At 46.8% G+C, this 21,840-nt stretch overlaps 1 protein-coding gene across 8 annotated transcripts in view; it reads right to left on the minus strand.

The window, feature by feature from the left end:
• NEBL (nebulette) overlaps positions 1-21,840 on the minus strand; it is a 743,048-nt gene that overhangs the window by 219,422 nt on the left and 501,786 nt on the right. For 5 of the 8 annotated variants that reach the window (XM_069211783.1, XM_069211782.1, XM_069211780.1 and 2 more), the window contains one exon: positions 19,931-20,035. The exons of the other annotated variants lie outside the window; for them this stretch is intronic. In XM_069211783.1, coding sequence (XP_069067884.1) covers positions 19,931-20,035 — 105 coding nt within the window. The remainder of the gene's footprint in view (positions 1-19,930; positions 20,036-21,840) is intronic. 8 annotated transcript variants of the gene reach the window in all.

Raw genomic sequence — 21,840 nt, forward strand, 5'->3', positions numbered from 1 at the left:
CATAAAGAAACGGTTTACAGTGCTAAAATCACTAGCTCCCAGCTTTCAGGAATACGCAGTCTTGAATCAGAAAACCACATTTTTCAACACAATTTTGGCATTCTACTGGGACATACCCCATTTGTTCTATGTTTTGTGCTTTCAGCCTCCTTCCATTAAGTGACAGAAATGGGTGTGAAACCAATGCTGGATCCCAGAAAGCTAAACATTTCTATAAAGTAGACAAAATTCTGAATTCAGCAAGGGGTAATTTGTGTAGATCCTACAACGTTTTCCTACGGAAAATAACAGCTGAAATAAAACAATATTGAAATTGAGGTGAACAAAACAGCCTTTTTTCTCAACGCCTTACTCAAAAAAAATTCCTGCAATGTCAGATTTTTTACAGCGATATACTGTTACTGCTGGATGCTTCTGGTTGCGGGTATATATAGGGCTTGTAGGTTCATCAAGAAACCTAGGTACCCAGACCCAATAAATGAGCTGAACCTTGCAATGGGTTTTCATTCTATACCGGGTATACAGCAATTCATTTGCTGAAATATAAAGAGTGAAAAATAGGTATCAAGAAAACTTTTATATTTCTGAAATGGGCACAAGTTAAGGTGTTAAGAAGCAGTGGTTATTTGCACATCTCTGAATTCCGGGGTGCCCATGGTAGCATGTGAATTACAGGGCATTTCTCAAATAGACTTCCTTTTTACACAATGTCTTACATTTGGAATGAAAAAATGTAGAGAAAGACAAGGGGCAATAACACTTGTTTTGCTATTCTGTGTTCCCCTAAGTCTCCCGATACAAATGGTATCTCACTTGCGTGGGTAGGCCTAATGCTCGCAACAGGAAACTCAACATGGACACATCACATTTTTACTTTGAAATCTGACGTGTTTTTTGCAAAGTGCCTAGCTGTAGATTTTGGCATCTAGCTCAGCCGGCTCACCAAGGGAAGCCTACCAAACCTGCGCATTTTTTAAAATTAGACACCTAGGGGAATCTAAGATAGGGTGACCTGTGGGGCTCTGACTAGGTTCTGTTACCCACAATCCTTTGCAAACCTCAAAATTTGGCAAAAAAACCTATTTTTCCTCACATTTCGGTGACACAAACTTCTGGAATCTGAGAGGAGCCCCAAATGTCCTTCCACCCAGCGTTCCCCCAAGTCTTTCAATAAAAATGGTACCTTACTTGTGTGGGTAGGCCTAGCGCCCGCAACAGGAAATGCCCCAAAACACTATCTGGAGACATAAAAATGATCAAATACAAAACTACCTGTTTTTGCGGGGGTGGAGGGAGGCACCTGCATTTTGGTCTTGGGCTCAGAAGCCATCTAGAGAAACCTACCAAACCCAGACATTTCTGAAAATTAGACACCCGAGGGAGTCCACGGAGGTGTGACTTGTGTGGATCCCCCAAAGTGTTCTTACCCAAAATTCTCAGTAAACTTCAAATTTAGCTAAAAAATCAAATTTTAACTCATTTCTGTAAGGGATCACCGCACCGGGACAAATTTCCTACCACCCAACATTCCCCTAAGTCTCCTGGTAAAAATGATACCTCACTTGTGTAGGTGGGCCAAGTTCCTGTGACAGGAAAGAGCCAAAAACTTGTCAAAATTGAGGGAGAGCCAAAGCGGGCCCAAAAGGACAGTTTGAAAAAAAACATTTTTAGGCTTACAAGTGCAGCAGAATTTTTATCGGTATAGATGAGACAATGCTGGATGGTAGGAATTTTGTGGATTCCTGCAGATTCCAAAAGGTTCCATCACAAAAATGTGGGAAAAATGTGTGATTTCTAGCAAAGTTGGAGGTTTGCAGGGCATTGTGGGTAAGAAAATGGTGCGGTGTGCACGTGAAGCACATCACCCTGGAATCACCCAGATGTTTAGTTTTCAGATGTGTCTAGATCTTGTGGATTTTTCTGCATGGCAGCATCCCAAAGTCTAAAAAGTGCAACCCTCACCTTTCCAAGTGGGACGATTTTGAGAGTTAGCCAAGCTCTCATGGGCTAAATGTAAAACCAAAACTCCAAATAATCAAATGTCCTCGTGCTTGCCGTGGGATATGATGTTTTAGTGTGTGCGGTGAGAGCTGAAAGAATGTTACCCCCTTCAGTTGGGGTGGGGGCATAACCATGCCATACTGGTTGGTATCCACCACCCCACTAATTGTTCTTTTTTTAATTTCCTGGCATTTAGAAGGCTTTCTGCCCCCCTGGGGAGTGGATCATAGGTAATTGCCCCATCTGCCCACCGGTGGGCAGAACAACTTTGTCCCCATTTATGTGGGGTGGGGGTACAGCCATACCCCCATCCTCTTTTTTGGAAACAAATTCTTCCCTGGTGTCTATTGGGCTTTCTGTCCCCCCTTGGGGACAGATAGGACTCCCAAAAATAGTCTGTTTTGCCCCCAAGGGGGGCAGAAATGGCCAACAGTAATGTGCCCCCATGGGGAGCGACTCTTGCCTAAGGGGCTGCCCCTCCCAAACAAAACACACACACACCAATCCCTGGTGCTTAAGTAGTTTCTGCCCCCCCCCCAGGAGCAGATGGGCCTAATAGAAATAGGCTGATAAATTTGCCCTTCAGGAGAGTGACCCTTTCCTAAGGGGACCCTCCCCTTGCGTGAAGTTGGTGCAAAAAAAAAAAGTCCCTGGTGTCTAGTGGTTTCTGTCCCCCTTAAAAAAAAAAAAGCCGATCGTAAGTCACACCTCCCTTGACTCCCTCAGGTGTTCAGTTTTCAGAAATGTTTGGGTTTGGTAGGTTTCCCTAGAAGGATGCTGAGTCAAGGACAAAAATGCAGGTGCCCCACCCCGCAAAAACAGGTAGTTTTGTATTTGATAATTCCCGATGTGTCCACATAGTGTTTTCAGGCATTTCCTGACGCGGGCACTAGGCCTACCCACACAAGTGAGGTACCATTTCTATTGGTAGACCTGGGGGAATGCTGGGTAGAAGGAAGTTTGTGGCTTCCCTCAGATTCCAGAACTTTGCAGCACAGAAATGTGAGGAAAAAGTGTTTTTTTTTTGCCAAACTTTGAGGTTTGCTAAGGATTTTGGGGAACAGAACGTGGTGCGAGCACCACAAATGATCCCATTCTGGGTTCCCCTAGGTGTCTAGTTTTCAGAAATGTCCTGGTTTGCTAAGTTTTCCTAGGTGCCGGATGAGCTAGAGGCCAAAATCCACAGCTAGGGACTTTGCAAAAAACAGGTCAGTTTTCTTTGGGAAAATGTGACGTGTCCTCATTGTGTTTTGGGGCATTTCCTGTCACGGGTACTAGGCCTACCCACACAAGTGAGGTACCATTTTTATCAGGAGACTTGGGGGAATGCTTAGTGGAAGGAAATGTGTGGCTCCGCTCAGATTCCAGAACTTTCTACCACCAAAATATGAGGAAAAGTGTTTTTTGCCAAATTTTGAGGTTTGCTAAGGATTCTGGGTAACAGAACCTAGTGAAAGCACTACAAGTTACCCCATACTGGGTTTCCCTAGGTGTTTAGTTTTCAGAAATGTCCAGGTTTGCTAGCTTTTCCTAGGTGCCGGATGAGCTAGAGGCCAAAATCTACGGCAATGCACTTTGCATAAAACAGGTCAGTTTTCTTTGTGAAAATGTGATAGGTCCACGTTCTGTTTTGGGGCATTACCTGTCACATGAAATATGCCTACCCACACAGTGAGGTACCATTTTTATCAGGAGACTTAGGGGAAAGCTGGGTTGAAGGGAATTTGTGGCTTCTCTCAGATTCCAGAACTTTTTATCACCAAAATGTGCTGAAAAATTGTGAGGTTTGCTAAGAATTCTGGGTAACAGAACCTGGTAAGAGCGCCACAAGTTACCAAATCCTATGTTCCCCCAGGTGTCTAGTTTTCAGAAATGTCCAGGTTTGCTGGGTTTTCCTAGGCCTTTCCTGTTGCAGGCATTATGCCTACCAACACAAGTGGGGTACCATTTTCATCGGGAGACTTGGGGCAATGCTGGGTGTAAGGCAATTTATGGCTTCTCTTATATTCCAGAACTTTCTATCACCGAAATGCGAGGAAAAGGTGTTTTTCTGCCAAATCTTGAGGTTTGCTAAGGATTCTGAGTAACAGAACCTGGTGAGAGCCCCACAAGTCACACCATTCCGGATTCCCCTAGGTGTCTAGTTTTGAAAAATACACAGGTTTGGTAGGTTTCCATAGGTGCCGGCTGGGCTAGAGGCCAAAATCCACAACTAGGCACTTTCCAAAAAGCATGTCAGATTTCAATGTAAAAATGTGATGTGTCCATGTTGCGTTTCCTGGCACGGGCATTAGGCCTACCCACACATGTGAGGCACCATTTTTAATGGGAGTCTTGGGTGAACACAGAATAACAGAACAAGAGTTATTTTCCCTTGTCTTTCTCTACATTTTTTCCTTCCAAACATAAGACAGTGTGTAAAAAAAGACGACTATTTGAGAAATGCCCTGTGTTAGAAATGGGGTCTCTGGTTGACAGTCAGGTTACCCCCTGTTCAAGCAAGGACCCTCACTCTAGTTAGGATAAAAGAGAATCACCCTCAGCTAACCCCTGCTTACCCCCTTGGTAGCTTGGCAGAGCAGTAGGCTTAACCTCAGAGTGCTGGGCGTAAAGTATTTGTACCAACACACACAGTAACTTAATGAAAACACTACAAAATGACACAACACCAGTTTAGAAAAAATAGGAAATATTTATCTAGACAAAACAAGACCAAAACGACAAAAATCCAACATACACAAGTCAAGTTATGATTTTTTAAAGGTTTAAAATAAAAAGAGTCTTTAGGTAGTTGTAACACCACACTAGCGCTGCTAGCGTGAAAATGTACCTGGTTTGCGTCAAAAATAACCCCGCACGGGCGGTGTGCGTCGAAAGTAACCCTGCACGGCTGTGTGCGTCGAAAACAACTCGGCACGGCGGTGCGCGTTGAAAAAGCCAGCCACACGACGATCCGAAAGTCCCGCGGCGCAGGGTGCGATCTCTCAGCCTCCGTCAGCGATGCTGCGCGTCGTTTCTCCTGCTCCGGGCGTCGGTTTTTCGGTCGCGTTTCCTGCGGCGTCGTTTCTCAGCTGCGGAACCGGCGTCGCGTCGTTTTCTCAGCCGCGATCGGATTCGCGTCGATCTTTTCTCCGCACGGCGCTCGGTGCGTGTATTTTTGTCCTTAGGCTGCCAGCCTCTCCTTTTAGGGTCCCAGGAACTGGAAGGGCACCACAGAGCAGAGTAGGGGTCTCTCCAGAGACTCCAGGTGCTGGCAGGAAGAAGTCTTTGCTATCCCTGAGACTTCAACAACAGGAGGCAAGCTCTACATCAAGCCCTTGGAGATTTCTTCTTCAAGATGGAAGGCACACAAAGTCCAGTCTTTGCCCTCTTACTCTGGCAGAAGCAGCACTGCAGGAAAGCTCCACAAAGCACAGTCACAGGCAGGGCAGCACGTTTTCCTCAGCTATCAGCTCTTCTCCAGGCAGAGGTTCCTCTTGGTTCCAGAAGTGTTTCTGAAGTTTGTAAGTTTGGGTGCCCTTCTTATACCCATTTTAGTCTTTGAAGTCACCTTCCTTCAAAGGGGACTCACACCTTCTGGTGAAATCCTGCCTTGCCCAGGCAAGGCCTCAGACACACACCAGGGGGCTGGAGACAGCATTGTCAGAGGCAGGCACAGTCCTTTCAGATGAGAGTGACCACTCCACCCCTCCCTTCTAGCAGAGATGGCTAATCAGGAAATGCAGATCACACCCCAGCTCCCTTTGTGTCACTGTCTGGTGTGAGGTGAAAAACAACCCAACTGTCAAACTGACCCAGACAGGGAATCCACAAACCAGGCAGAGTCACAGAATGGTTTAAGCAAGAAAATGCTCACTTTCTAAAAGTGGCATTTCCAAACGCACAATCTTAAAATCAACTTTACTAAAAGATGTATTTTTAAATTGTGAGTTCAGGGATCCCAAACTCCACATGTCCATCTACTCTCTAGGGGAATCTACACTTTAATCATATTTAAAGGTAGCCCCCATATTATCCTATGAGAGAGAGACAGACCTTGCAACAGTGAAAACGAAATTGGCAGTATTTCACTGTCAGGACATATAAACCACATTACTATATGTCCTACCTTATCCATACACTGCACCCTGCCCTTGGGGCTACCTAGGGCCTACCTTAGGGGTGCCTTACATGTAAGAAAAGGGAAGGTTTAGGCCTGGCAAGTGGGTACACTTGCCAAGTCGAATTTACAGTGTAAGAATACACACACAGACACTGCAGTGGCAGGTCTGAGACATGATTACAGAGCTACTTATGTGGGTGGCACAACCAGTGCTGCAGGCCCACTAGTAGCATTTGATTTACAGGCCCTGGCACCTCTAGTGCACCTTACTAGGGACTTACTAGTAAATCAAATATGCCAATCATGGATAAACCACTTACATACAATTTAAACAGGAGAGCATATGCACTTTAGCACTGGTTAGCAGTGGTAAAGTGCTCAGAGTTGGAAAGCCAACAGCAACATGTCAGAAAAAAATAGGAGGCAGGAGGCGAAAAAGACTGGGGATGACCCTGCATAAGCAAAAGTCCAACACGACCCCCTACCAGCCTAAAGCCAGGGGAGAACAATCAATACCTTGATGTACTTCCCTGATTGGGGCGATAGAACAGGGACCCAGGCCCACAACAGCAGGGGCATGTTCCAGTTCTACGCCTTCCTGACTCCAGTTGGATCCCTCTGTCCATACTCTCAGGGCCCACTAAGCTAACCCATGGGGAACCCTTCTCCACATCTACAGACACCATCTGTGCAACACCTAACTTTACTTTGCTCACAGATGTATTGCAATGGGCAGATAGTACCACCAGGGCCAACACAGTGGTGTTGCCCACCCCACCCCCGGGGTGTGACTCTCGTCCTCCCCCCCCCAGGGGCAACTCTGTCCACCAGGACAGCAAGCCACAGTGGCCCCAGACAACTGTCAGGGATGAGAGCCCGACCTCAGGCCTCTCTAACCACTGTGACTGTGGAGAGTGGGGGGCGGTAGCCCCAGGTGCCTGGCACCCTTTGACCACTCTCTCTTCCACCAGGTCAGGGATGACAACCTGACCCTGGTCCTCCCCTCTGGGGCTCTGTAATCTCCCTGCAGAAGCGGCACCCCCAGAGTCAAAAACTGTCAGGGTGCTTGTAGAAGCAGTCCTGCACAATTCTTCCACCAGTGCAGGGATGTTAACCTGCAACTGATCCTCCAACCTGGGGTCTGTACCTTCAGGTTGGACCAGGGCCAGGGGTGAGGCTTCCCTCCCCCTGCCCTCTCTTCTGGGGTCCTGAACCACCCAACTAGGAGCGGCCCCCCCAGAAGACAACATGGTAGGGGCACTGTCAGCAGTAGCCCCTTCCTCCAGGTCAGGGGGGACACCCTTAACCTGGCCTCCCAATCCAGGGTCTGTACCCACAGACTGGATCACTGCCTGGTAAACCAGGACTTCCTGGGGGGCATACCTACCCCCTACCAGGTCAGAGTCTACCCTCTGAACCTGGTCGTCCAACCCAGGGTCACCACCCTGCGGTTGAACCACTGCCTGGCACACCAGGACTTCCTTGGGAGCACACTTACCCCCCATCAGGTCAGAGTTTACCCCCTGAACCTGATCATTCAACCCAGAGTCACCACCCTGCGGTTGAACCATTGCCTGGCACACCAGGACTTCCAGGGGGGCACACTTACCCCCCTCAAGGGACACACTGTCCCGAAGGGCCACACAAGAGTCTGGCTGGCGCAGGTCTCCTGACCTCTGCCCATCTGACAGAGTCTGGATTCCCCCCAACCCAGAAATGGTCTTACCAAGGTCATTCATGGGGGGCTCTGCTCTCAGAGCTGACCCCTGACCCTCCAGGTTCTCCACTGGGGTCCGCAACCCCCTCTCAACCCTCTGTCTGGACTTCTGCACCCCCTCACTAGGAGTGGTACTGCCAGACACCAGACCTGGTGGGACGCTGGCTACAGCCGCCCCCCCAAGTTCTCCTGACACTGTGGGGTCTCCCTCAACAGATGGCCCTATGGTACAGGCTAGGCTCACCTCCTGGTGTTCCCGCAGGGAACCCTCCAGGACCTGGGACCGGATCTCGGGCACCTTGGGCCTCAACCCATCCCCATTCCCTCTCCTCTGAGACTGGACATGGGGTCCCTCACCCATCCCACTACACTGGGACCTACCTGGGACACTACAATCCTTCCCTACCTCACCTGGTTGGGAACTACCTAGACCACTCCTCTCAGGAGCACCCCCAAATGCCTCTTCAGACTCTCTGGTACTCACCCAGAAGTCTGCCTCCATTGTAAGCTCCCTGGGGTCAGAGAACTCACACTCCACCTGGTGTTGGCATAGCTCTGGAAAATAAGGACTAGACATATGCTCTCCAGCAATTACATCACTCAGCCCCTCACATGAATTAACCAAAGTACCCTTCACCCAACCATCCAGTGACTCTGCTTTGAAAAAGCACCCCACATCACCCTCCTGAGACTGGTGAGACAGTACCTGACTGTCCCTGACACTCAACCCACACTCTTCTGGGGTGTTTTCACACTCCATAACCAGGACTTCTACCTGGGGGGAACCCCTCTCCCTGTCACTCTCACCTAGAGTCAGTAGAGTGTCCCTCCCACCAGTAGGAATATGACTCCCCATGCCAGTTCCCCAATCCACCTCAGGGACCCTGTGCATCACTGGAGCTACCTCATACCCCTGAACCTCCTGGCGTGTGTTAACTCCCTCCTTCAAGTAGGGCACCACCTCTCTGGGCATGTGCACTTCTGCAGCATCACTGGATATATAATTGTTGCTGCCACCATTCCAGCTGGACTCAGCCCTCATGACTTCCAGCTCTTTCAATTTAAGCTCGTAAGCATAAATCATTTTTTTAATCTCTAAGTTCCTCCTCCTTTCTTCCAACTCCCAATCGAGCTTTTTCAGCTCCCATTGGTACTCCCTCTCTGCCTGTCTGTCCTGTAACTCTTCAGGAGTCAGACCCTTGGGTGACACCCTGCCATCCCTCCTGGGGACCCTCCCCCCAGGCGTAACAGGTTCCTCCACTACACCACTGTGTATCCTCTGCACTTCCCCACCCATATTCTCCTCCTCTGTGTGCCCTCCAGCCTTCTTGATTGTCACCCAAGCCCTCTGTGCCTGTTGCAGCTCCCCCTCCCTGGTGGAGCTCTCAGTGGGACAGTCAAGATCTTTAAGGAACTGTTTCAATTGAGCAACTGAGTACTCCTTCAGTTTCTCCATTTCAAACACAGCTCCAGCTGTTGCATCTCCAGATTGAGACATGATGGTCACAAGTGCAAAGTTCCAAAGGCAGAAAATAATTTCCCAATGAAAAAAGAATCAGTTAAGGGATCAGCAAAATCATGGAAGTAGAATAAAAAGAGTCCTTAAGAGAAAAATCAAAAGATCACCAAACAAGTAGTATGTGGTCACGTAGTGGTCTGAGATCAAAACAGTAGTGTACACTTAATTACTGTATGTCAAGTACAAATACAAGTCCAATCCCGACCGCTGGTCACCAATGTTAGAAATGGGGTCTCTGGTTGACAGTCAGGTTACCCCCTGTTCAAGCAAGGACCCTCACTCTAGTTAGGATAAAAGAGAATCACCCTCAGCTAACCCCTGCTTACCCCCTTGGTAGCTTGGCAGAGCAGTAGGCTTAACCTCAGAGTGCTGGGCGTAAAGTATTTGTACCAACACACACAGTAACTTAATGAAAACACTACAAAATGACACAACACCAGTTTAGAAAAAATAGGAAATATTTATCTAGACAAAACAAGACCAAAACGACAAAAATCCAACATACACAAGTCAAGTTATGATTTTTTAAAGGTTTAAAATAAAAAGAGTCTTTAGGTAGTTGTAACACCACACTAGCGCTGCTAGCGTGAAAATGTACCTGGTTTGCGTCAAAAATAACCCCGCACGGGCGGTGTGCGTCGAAAGTAACCCTGCACGGCTGTGTGCGTCGAAAACAACTCGGCACGGCGGTGCGCGTTGAAAAAGCCAGCCACACGACGATCCGAAAGTCCCGCGGCGCAGGGTGCGATCTCTCAGCCTCCGTCAGCGATGCTGCGCGTCGTTTCTCCTGCTCCGGGCGTCGGTTTTTCGGTCGCGTTTCCTGCGGCGTCGTTTCTCAGCTGCGGAACCGGCGTCGCGTCGTTTTCTCAGCCGCGATCGGATTCGCGTCGATCTTTTCTCCGCACGGCGCTCGGTGCGTGTATTTTTGTCCTTAGGCTGCCAGCCTCTCCTTTTAGGGTCCCAGGAACTGGAAGGGCACCACAGAGCAGAGTAGGGGTCTCTCCAGAGACTCCAGGTGCTGGCAGGAAGAAGTCTTTGCTATCCCTGAGACTTCAACAACAGGAGGCAAGCTCTACATCAAGCCCTTGGAGATTTCTTCTTCAAGATGGAAGGCACACAAAGTCCAGTCTTTGCCCTCTTACTCTGGCAGAAGCAGCACTGCAGGAAAGCTCCACAAAGCACAGTCACAGGCAGGGCAGCACGTTTTCCTCAGCTATCAGCTCTTCTCCAGGCAGAGGTTCCTCTTGGTTCCAGAAGTGTTTCTGAAGTTTGTAAGTTTGGGTGCCCTTCTTATACCCATTTTAGTCTTTGAAGTCACCTTCCTTCAAAGGGGACTCACACCTTCTGGTGAAATCCTGCCTTGCCCAGGCAAGGCCTCAGACACACACCAGGGGGCTGGAGACAGCATTGTCAGAGGCAGGCACAGTCCTTTCAGATGAGAGTGACCACTCCACCCCTCCCTTCTAGCAGAGATGGCTAATCAGGAAATGCAGATCACACCCCAGCTCCCTTTGTGTCACTGTCTGGTGTGAGGTGAAAAACAACCCAACTGTCAAACTGACCCAGACAGGGAATCCACAAACCAGGCAGAGTCACAGAATGGTTTAAGCAAGAAAATGCTCACTTTCTAAAAGTGGCATTTCCAAACGCACAATCTTAAAATCAACTTTACTAAAAGATGTATTTTTAAATTGTGAGTTCAGGGATCCCAAACTCCACATGTCCATCTACTCTCTAGGGGAATCTACACTTTAATCATATTTAAAGGTAGCCCCCATATTATCCTATGAGAGAGAGACAGACCTTGCAACAGTGAAAACGAAATTGGCAGTATTTCACTGTCAGGACATATAAACCACATTACTATATGTCCTACCTTATCCATACACTGCACCCTGCCCTTGGGGCTACCTAGGGCCTACCTTAGGGGTGCCTTACATGTAAGAAAAGGGAAGGTTTAGGCCTGGCAAGTGGGTACACTTGCCAAGTCGAATTTACAGTGTAAGAATACACACACAGACACTGCAGTGGCAGGTCTGAGACATGATTACAGAGCTACTTATGTGGGTGGCACAACCAGTGCTGCAGGCCCACTAGTAGCATTTGATTTACAGGCCCTGGCACCTCTAGTGCACCTTACTAGGGACTTACTAGTAAATCAAATATGCCAATCATGGATAAACCACTTACATACAATTTAAACAGGAGAGCATATGCACTTTAGCACTGGTTAGCAGTGGTAAAGTGCTCAGAGTTGGAAAGCCAACAGCAACATGTCAGAAAAAAATAGGAGGCAGGAGGCGAAAAAGACTGGGGATGACCCTGCATAAGCAAAAGTCCAACACCCTGTAATTCACATGCTAGTATGGGGACCCCGGAATTCAGAGATGTGAAAATAACCACTGCTTCTCAACACCTTCTCTTGTGCCCATTTTGGAAATACAGAGGTTTCCATGGAAACCTATTTTTCACTCTTTATATTTCACCAAATTATTTGTTGTATACCCAGTATACAATCAAAACCAATTGCAAGGTGCAGCTCCTTTATGGGCTCTGGCTACCTAGGGGTCTTGATGAACCTACAAGCTCTATATACCCCCGCAACCACAAGAGTCCAGCAGACGTAACGGTATATTGCTTTTGAAAATATGACATCACAGGTAAAAGATTCAGAGTAAAACGTGGAGAGAATGTTCTGTTTCACCTCAATTTGATTTTTTTTTTTATTTCAGATGGTATTTTCTGTAGGATAACCTTGTAGGATCTACACAAATGACCCCTTGCTGAATTCAGAATTGTGTCTACTTTTCACAAATGTTTAGCTGTCCAGGATCCAGAATTGGTTTCATGCCCATTTCTGTCACTAACTGGAAGGAGGCTGAAAGCACAAAAAAAAGTAAAAATGGAGTATGTCCCAGTAAAATGCCAAAATTGTGTTGAAAAATTTAGTTTTCTGATTCAAGTCTGCCTATTCCTGTAAGCTGGTAAGCTGGTGATTTTAGCAATGCAAACCCTTTATTGGTGCATTTTCAGGGAAAAAAAAAACTAGCCTTCTTCTGCAGCCCTTTTTTCCCATTTTTTGTAAAAAAAAACTAAGTTTTGCTATATTTTGGCGAATTTCTTGAATTTCTTGGTCTCCTGCAGGGGAACTCTAGAATCCCTAGGACGTTGGAAAAAAAGGATGCAAATGTGGAGTGGGTAGCTTATGTGGACAATAAGTTATGAGGGCCTAAGCGCACACTCCCCAGAGAGCCAAACAAAAGCCTGGCACCTGAGGGAGAAAAGGTCTAGCAGCGAAGGGGTTAAGTGCTACTATTAGGCCTGCAGCGCTGCTTGCACCTCCCACAGAAGTAGCCTCTCAAACCTGTCTTAGGTCTGCTAGTGTAGGGCCTGCGTGCACAGTTTTCTGCCACAGGGACCTGGCATCTAAATTTACTTGCCAGACCCACGACTCCCCTTTTAATACATGTAAGTCATTGCTAAGGTAGGCCCTAGCTAGCCCTAAGGGCAGGATGCTATCTATGTAGAAGGCAGGACATGTGCCTGGTTGGGTGGCTTGTCCTGGTAGTGAAAAACATCCCATTTGTTTTCTCACTGCTGTGAGTGCTGCCTTTTCATAGGATTGCATTGGAAATGCGCTGCCTTATGTCTAGGGGGTATTGTCTGATTTATGAGGGGTAGCGTAGGCATGTTTGGTATGGTTGTAATGGTAGTGAGAAATGCTGCCTACTGGAGTAGGTGGATTTTTTTATTATCATTACAGAAATGCCACTTCTAGAAAGTAAGCATTTCTCTGTGCTTATGACTCTGGTGTTTTGCAGCTTGACTCCAATCCACGTCTGGGCAGAGTGACAGTTGGGCTTTGTGCATACTTTTCAGACAGCTAGTACACAGGTAGGGTGGAGGTGTCACAGAGGTGCATCTGCATATTGAATGGTCTTCCTGGGCTGAGAGAAGGGGAGGCGGGGCACACTTGTATCTGTAAAGGCTGTGTCCTGGCCTCACACAAAGGGCTTGTTTACCCCCAACTGATGTCTGGAGCCTGTGCTGGAGGAGAGAGGGGACACTCCTGGAACAAGTTGTAACTGGTTGGAACCTCCTCTCACCCTCTTTGTTAAACCTTTGCAAAACTGAGGGTAAGTACAGGGGATTTTTCCCCACATTGGGAGACACTGAAACATACTTGGAACTGGACACAGAATGCTGCTAGAGAGACTCACCAGGATTGCTGCTGTGCTGCCCTGTGACCTGTGGGTCACTAGAAGGAACTCCCACTCACTGCATCCCCTTTGTGCTGGCCTGCTGCTGGGCCCTGCAACCCTGTGCTCCACCTTGGTGTCCCAGAGGCTAGGTGCTGTGGCGCCTGCCTCCGCAACCTTTGGAATTCCAGTGCTAAAGCACATGAGAAGTGATGTACTTTATTATCCTAAAGCACCTTGAGAGAGCCTTCTTCAAACCTGCCAAAGCACCTGGAGAGCTTTCTGTTTTATTGATGGAGCACCTTGAAAGTGCTTCCTATGCTCTGTTGGGCAGGAAAAGCACTGCCACAACCCAGGCAGTTTGTTGGACGACGCGTGTCCGAAGCGTGCAGTGTTGTGTGCCCCCTGTGGCACCGGGAGCTGAGGAGTGGAGCAACCGTGCTCCTGGTGGTGCCCCCTGTGTGAGGAACACTGAGGGAGGGACCCCCGGGGCACACACTGGCATCCACTGTGGTGCCTGTTCACCGATGCGGCCCAGGCTGACTGCTATTGACTTGCGCACCAGATTGGGAATCGTGTGGACGGGTGGGAGGAGGCCACATCTGAGGCTCCCGTGCCCCACTGGTCCCGCATCTTTGCTAGGTCGCAGGGGAAGGAGGAGGTCTCATCGGAGGCCCCTTGCACCGCCTGGCCCACTTGATCGGTTTTTGGCTCTGCCTCCCTCCTTTGGGAGGGCCAGCAATGGCCTGGGGAGGGGGGCTACAGAAGTTATAAGCTCCCGGTTTGGGTGCAGGCTTCAGGAGGGCCCCCTGTATAAAAACAGAGTGGGTGTGTGCCACGCCCCCAATCACCAAGCAGCCCCCGCTTAAGCACTGAGGTGCGCTGGGGGCCCCCCTTTCTTCGTGGCACTAGAGGTGCCTCCAACATATAAAGACAGGTACTTTGGGTAATAACATAATAATTTGGGGCCTTTTTAGGCTGATATGTTTCCTGAAACTGGCCAAATACTTTTTTAATGTTCCCTTTATGGGCATGCTGTAAATGTTATGCTAACCTGTTTCTTTTTATGATGTGCCATATGCTTGCTAATGTTCCTGTTAGGGACATGTATGCTGATTTGTGTTTATGACTTACCATGTATTTCCTAATGTTCCTGTTATGGGCATTTATGATACATTTTATGACAAGTACATTTCTATAGTAATGTTTTTTCCTAACTATTGCTTATATTGAGGAATAATGAGTAACCTGTGTGTTATATGTGACTACTGTTGATTTCTGCAGAGTAACAGTACTATGTAATACTACTACTACTGCTTGGGTAGCAGGGTATTACTGACATGTTGTGTTTGGTCTAATGATGTTGTGTACAATACAGTTTATTTTTATATAACTTGGTGTGGTGTTTCTTTAGTGGTGGGGATAGTGCTTCATGTGTGTTGTGTGTGTTATGCATATGCTTTACACGTTGCCTCTGGGATAGGCCTGACTGCTCGTGCCAAGCTATCAAGGGGTTGAACAGGTGTTATCTTGGGTGTGTAACTCCTTTTCCCTCACTAGAGTGGGTGGGGTCTGCCTGGCTTAGGTACATACTCTAGCCAACTAAAAACCCCATTTCTAACAGCAATATAATGTGCAATTTTCTTTGTTTTTTTTCATTTTCTGGTCTCATTTTCTAAATAACTATAAAATAATAAAATATACATTGCACTCATTATCAATATGAATTCCAATGCACTGTCCACTTACTTAAAATGTCCAAGTCCTTCTTTTGAGGGTAGAACCCTCCGAGGGGAGTCTGGGTCTTTAAAGCTGCATGAACTTGAAAATGCTTTTTAAAATGGGTTATCCCAGCCTAGCACTGTTGCACCTAGGCCTTTTTGCCGGGTCATCCCCAATCTTTTTGTCTCTTTCCTCCTAATTTTTCTGACCAGGTTTTGTGGGCTTGAGGACTCTGGGCACTTTACCACTGCTAAACAGTGCTAAAGTGCATATGCTCTCTGCGTAAATTGTACTGTTGATTGGATTATCCATGATCGGCCTATTTGATTTACTGGTAAGCCCCTAGTAAAGTGCACTAGAGGTGCCCAGGGCCTGCAAATCAAATGATACTAGTGGGCCTAGAGCACTGATTGTGCCACCCACATAACCGCAGTGTCTGTGTGTGCAGTTTTAAACTGCCAATTCGACCTGGCAAGGGTACTCACTTACCAGGCCCAAACCTTCCCTTATGGTACATGTAAGGCACCCCTAAGATAGGCCCTAGGTAGCCCCATGGGCAGGGTGCAGAGTATTTAAAAGGTAGGACTGTACTGGTGTGTTATATATGTCCTAACAGTGAAATACTTCCAAACTTGGGTTTCACTGTTGCAAGGCCTATCCGCCATAGGTTAACATGGGGACTGTCTTTAAATAACTTTAAAGCACAGATTCCCTTTGAGGGCAGATAGAAATATGGAGTTTGGGGTCTCTGAACCCACAATTTAAAAATATATCTTTTAGTGAAGCTGGTTTTTAGATTGTGAGTTTGAAAATGCTACTTTTAGAAAGTAGGCATTTTCTTGCTTAAACAATTCTGTGACTCTGCCTGTTTGTGGATTACCCTTCTGGGTCAGTTTGACAGTTGGGCTGTTCACACCTCTCCTCTAGACAGTGACACAAAGGGAGCTGAGGTGTAGCCTGCATATCCTGATAAGCCATCTGGGTTAGAGTGGAGGGAGGAGTGGTCACTTACACCTTAAAGGACTGTGCCTGCCCTCACACAATGCGGTTTACAACCCCCTGGTGTGTGTCTGGGGCCTGGCCTGGACAAGGAAGGGCCTTGCAAGCACTTGAGACTTTGCTTTGAAGTTTGCCAACTTCAAAGGCAGAAAGGGGTATACGAAGAAGACCCAAAACCGCAGACTTTTAGAATCTTTCTGGAATCAAGAGGAACCCAGGCCAAGGAGAAGAGCTGGAGGAGGAGTACTGTTCCTCTGCTGTGTTGCTTTGCTGGACTGGCCTTCAGTTGCTACTTCTGCCTGAAAAAAGTGCAAAGGGGATCTTTGCTGTGTGTCCTGCTTGAGAAAGTTCTCCAAGGGCTTGGAGTCAAGCTAGCCTCCTGTGAAATTCTCAAGGATACCAAAGACTTCAGTTTCCTTGACCTGCAGCACTGGGAACTGCGACTTTTGTGCTGTTCAAGAGGAGAAACCACTGCGACTCCGCCAACGATGCCACTGGCCTGCACCGTGACCTGCCGACGTTGCACCGAGCTACACTGCCCCGCTTCGCACCGCGACCCTGGTTTCACCGACGCCGTCATCGGATGACTTCACCGAGTTGCTGCTCGCACCGTGACCTTTGGGCCCTGCACTCCGGCATCGTCTGCCCAACGACGCCACTCCTGTTGACACTGGCACTGCTGCCTGCACCATGGCCTGTGGACACTGCTCAGGAAGGACACAAAGCACAGTCCCGTCCCGCACTGCAGCCCCGGTCCACCGACTCCAGCACCATCGACTCCAGTGTCGTCACCAGGCATCCTGCCCGCACAATGGCCTGTGGACACTACTCGTGAGGGTCACGAAGCACCATCCTGCAACGCTGGCTTGGGTCGACTGATGACAGCACTTCAGCGATGACAACGCCACTGTCTGCACTGTTACCTGGTAACACTGCACATTGCACCGCCCTGCTTCACACCCCAGCCCTGGTCTCACTGACACCGCTGGACGCTGTCACTGAGAAGCTGCCTGCACTGTGACCTGTGGGCACCGCACGTCGCATCGTCCCGCTTCACACCACAGTCCTGACGCCATCCACACCAGAGCTCCTGTCTTCATCATCCCGGCGTTCGATCCGCAAGGCATGTGACTTCAAGGGCCTGACGACTCCTGCACTGACTCCAGAACTGACTCCGCAACGCCAGTGATGCCAGCAATGCCACTCTTTGGAGCTCACTGCGACCATCACGATGCCCTGCCATTCCAAAGGTACTGTTTGCCGGTCTTCTCAACACCGTAGCTGGCCCGTGATGTCGCGGCTGACCTGAACTGTTTGTTTTGTTGATCACAACTCCATGATAGCCCCAGGTGGAGCTATCGACTTTAAGGAACTGTATTTTTGAGCAAATCTTGCAGAATTCATATATTTATTACTGTATGGTGGATTTTTATCATATTTGGTCTTGTTTTATATAGATAAATATTGGCTATTGTTCTAAAACTGGTGTGGTGTCCTTTTGTAGTATCTTCATTTATTATTGTGTGTTATGTGCAAATGCTTTACACATTGCTTCTGAGTAAGCCTGACTGCTCGTGCAAAGCTACCAAGGGGGTGAGCAAGGGTTATCTGAGCAGGTATCTCTCTTATCTTGACTAGAAGAAGGGTCCCTACTTGGACAGGGTGAAAACCAACTGCCAACTAGAGACCCTAATTCTAACAAGCTCCTAAAGCTGAACCAAGGGTGCACTCGCTTGAATTTGTTTGCCTCAGTTTGGTCCGTGTCAAAGCTAAGAAACAGCTGTCATAAAGGGTAAGGCCTTCTCCAAACACCATGACACATGGTTTGCCAATCTATTTTCCAACAGTTCAACATTCATATAATCCGCAGAAATGGTGAAGGTAGTCACTTCAGCAAAGCAGACATTTTCCTGCTAGTGTGCTCCCAATTAACTGAGAAAACACACATATTTCAGAGACTATTGCCACAGTATTTGCTGAAGCCCTAGGGCCTATCTCGTGTTATAGAAACATTGACACAGATTATTTCACCTAGTATCTGACTTAATGCAAGATAATGAAAGAAGGGAGCAAAAATATATACATTGCCTCTACCACAGAGAGGGCTAAAAAAGAAAATACTAGGTGAAGCACCGATTCCAATTCTTTTTGCTAAGGAAAAGGCATTAAGACTCTTTCAATTACTAATAAGCCATTCAGAAAGACAACACAATATTCATTTTGTAGATCAGAGATTCCGATGTTTAAATTTTACAACTTAATCATATATAATTATAGAAGGTTTAGTATGAGCAATATAAGAGTGTTTCATTCAGAATCCAGTAAAGATTTCAATGTTTAGTTGAATTTGCTTCAAAGTCATTCAACAAAGAAACATACTTCTGTGTGTGGAAAACAATGCTCAATACTTTTACTTTGCAGCATGCACAATCGATTAGACCTTGATAATATATACATTGTATCATAGTGCATTTTTACTTATGGTTAGTCTTTTATAAGACATTGCAGTTAAACCCAGAGTATTTGAAATATCAGGTTGAACAAATAACTCATACTACTCTTAGGCCCTGATTTATACTTTTTGGTGCAAAACGGCACCAACACAGTTTTGCACCAAAATGTTTAGCACCGGCTTGCACTATTTCTGAGCACCAGCTGGGAACCATATTTATGGAATAGTGCAAGCCGGTGCAAAGGGTAGGCTAGCGTAAAAAAAATAAAAGACGTTAGCCGGGTGGGGTTGGCGATATGGAAGATGGGGGTTTCGCACCAAAAAATGATGTTAGGCAGGTTAGAGTAAAAAAAAATGATCCTAACAAGCCGAACATCATTTTCTGACACAAAATCATGCATACCACAAGACTCCTGTCTTAGAAAAGACAGGAGCCATACTGACCACCCCAATGGCCAGCACAGTGGACCAGGATGCCCTGGGCATGTCCATTGCACCCAGTGCCATGTAGGGGGACCCACTTCAGGGCCCCCAGTGGCACTTTAAAAAAAATAAAAATACTTACCTGTACTTACCTATACCTTTCTGGGATGGGGTACCCCATCCTCTGCTGTCCCACTGGTGTGGGTGAGGATGTCCCTCAGGCCTGGGGAGGGCACCTGTGGGCTTATTCCATGGTGTTACACCATGAAAATAGGCCCACAGGTCCCCTAATGCCTGCCCTGACCCAGATGTTAAATAATGGTGCAAAGCAAGTTTTGCACCATTATTTGACCCCTCTTCCTCCCCCAATGCATGATTTTAGCACAGGGGAATAAATATGGCGCTAAGGCCATAGAGTCATTTTTACACGGGTACGCCTACTTTGCATCTCATTGACGCAAAGAAGGTTTCCATGTCCAAAAAATGACTTTAACTCCATAAATTTGGTGCTAGGTGGGTCTAGGGTCAAAGTATAAATATGGAGCTTGTTTTGCACCACATTTGCGTTTAAAAAAAAGACGCATATTCAGTGAAAAACAAGGATAAATATGCCCCTAAGAGTGCTTTACACATTGAAGCTACAGCAAAACAATGTGTACCATGCAAAAATCTATTTGATATTCCGAGTTAAGATTTTTCACATACATTAACAAAGAGAGAAAGTTAGTTTTACATAAATGACCTAAACGTTTCCTGTAAAATTTACAATGTCATTGCAAATACATGTTTGGTTTACCTGACTCTGGAGCACTGCATTTTCTTTGTGATGAATGTGTTCTGCTGTATCTATGGCAAAATGAAAGTTCCCTTTGGTTGCCTCAAAATCTTTTTTATATTCATGCTAAAAAGATAATCACAGTAAGAAATATCCGTAAGATACAAGGGCAAAAAAAATGTTCCTAATGTCTATTTTAATTTAAGGACCTGAGGACTTTTGCAGAATAACTACTTTTCATGCACACTATTCATGCAATGCAATTAGTGTTCAGCTATGTATCTTGCTAAATAAAAGTGATATAGTGTCTTGTTTGTAACATATATCTCATCTATTTAATGGAAAAGTCAGGCTAATCATGTTTAATATTCCCATTTTGGAGATTTAGCATATTGTTGTTCTACAAAAAACGGAATTGAATGATATTATAGCAATTCCTTTTCTCTCACTGGTTTAATTTTAGTCAGCACACGTCAGAGGGTCAAATGCACTCAGGAAAATGGCAACTATACATGTGGTATTATTTCGTCTCCTTCTCTTCATTCGGCATCTCCTTATTTGACTTGTGTGAGTCTTTGAGTCATGATTTTTCGAAAATTCTGCTTCTCAGCTGTAGATGCGCCAGAAAGCATACAAAAACAAGGAACGTGAGTGGCACTCGATCTGACTTTAATGTGCTACCGTAGGCAAACACTGTCGTGCACAAATGTGAACATATTACTTTTGCTCTGTGTCTGTGCAAACTGCCTTTTTCTGAGTCTCCGCTGTATGTGACCCGCACTGCAAGCCTAGGGAGTGAAAACCATCACCGCCGCAATCTTGGAGAATGAAAAAACAGGACACTGAACTAGAGAGAGTGTACCCTGATACAAAGGTGCAATTGCACGCTTTAGCATATTAAAGGCCAGTATCTTGGCTTTCAAAATGGTAGTAGTCTATGTGATTGTGGCCTCTAGATTTATCTATTTCCATCTCAAGGTTAGCATGGTGCAATACGGTAAGAATTATGAAAGGGAACAATAAGTGGTCTGTCTAGCCCATTTTTAAGGGTGAGAGATTGGTGTGTGGTGTTCCTTTCTGAAATTCAGGTGCATGGAACAACTGTAACTGTGGACAGTGACAGTGTAATATTGTAGCAAGTAGTTGTCTAATACAAAGCTTTCGGAAATACTATGTGGGTATATTTGCGTTTTACCCAATGGAGGCTAATATTTCCCAGAAAATTCTGTTCACAAGAGAAAGTGAGTTCATGAGTACTGTAATCAAGTAGAATGGCAACACAACTCTTTCGGATCCATGGCGGGAAAATGTATTACTCAGCTCCAATGATTTAGATTATATGTTTATAATCTTTGCTGTGAGGCAGTGGAGTGAGGAGGAGGTTGATGAGATAATCAGCTTTCATTTAATGGATGGTCTGGCAATGTTATTTAGGGTGGGGACATTTTAAGGGGATATCAAAAGGTCTGAGGCAATTGGTTTTCATCACACTAAGGAAGGTTGGAACTCTTCTTAAATCTTCCCCGAATGGGGGGGCGGCTGGCAAGATGGCCGACTGGTGGCACTGAGCAGGAGATCCCGGCCTGCTCAATTAATTCTTCCTCATCCTGCTGTCCCAGGGGGCCCGCTGAGCCTGTATCTTGAGACAGGAAGCACCAAGTGTGCTTTGAACCACCTGCTTGGCCCCCGTGATCCTTGGAGGCATTGAGGAGCTGACAATCTCCTGCTAGCCCTGGCCAGGCTGGACGTCACAGTTGGAGACCTAGACTGTCTCCAGGCCTGCCAAGGACTTGTGCAACTTGAAGCAGGCCAAGGAAGGTAGAAGAGGTGGTGGAGGGGGCAGAGTGTTGGTTGTTAGATCTGGCATCCTTGGCATGGTTTCCACTGTCTTTTTTGCCCCTGCTTCCTGTATTTTAGACTGTTTGCTGGAT

This window comes from Pleurodeles waltl, chromosome 10, assembly GCF_031143425.1.
Source record: "Pleurodeles waltl isolate 20211129_DDA chromosome 10, aPleWal1.hap1.20221129, whole genome shotgun sequence".
NCBI classification, from domain to species: domain Eukaryota; kingdom Metazoa; phylum Chordata; class Amphibia; order Caudata; family Salamandridae; genus Pleurodeles; species Pleurodeles waltl.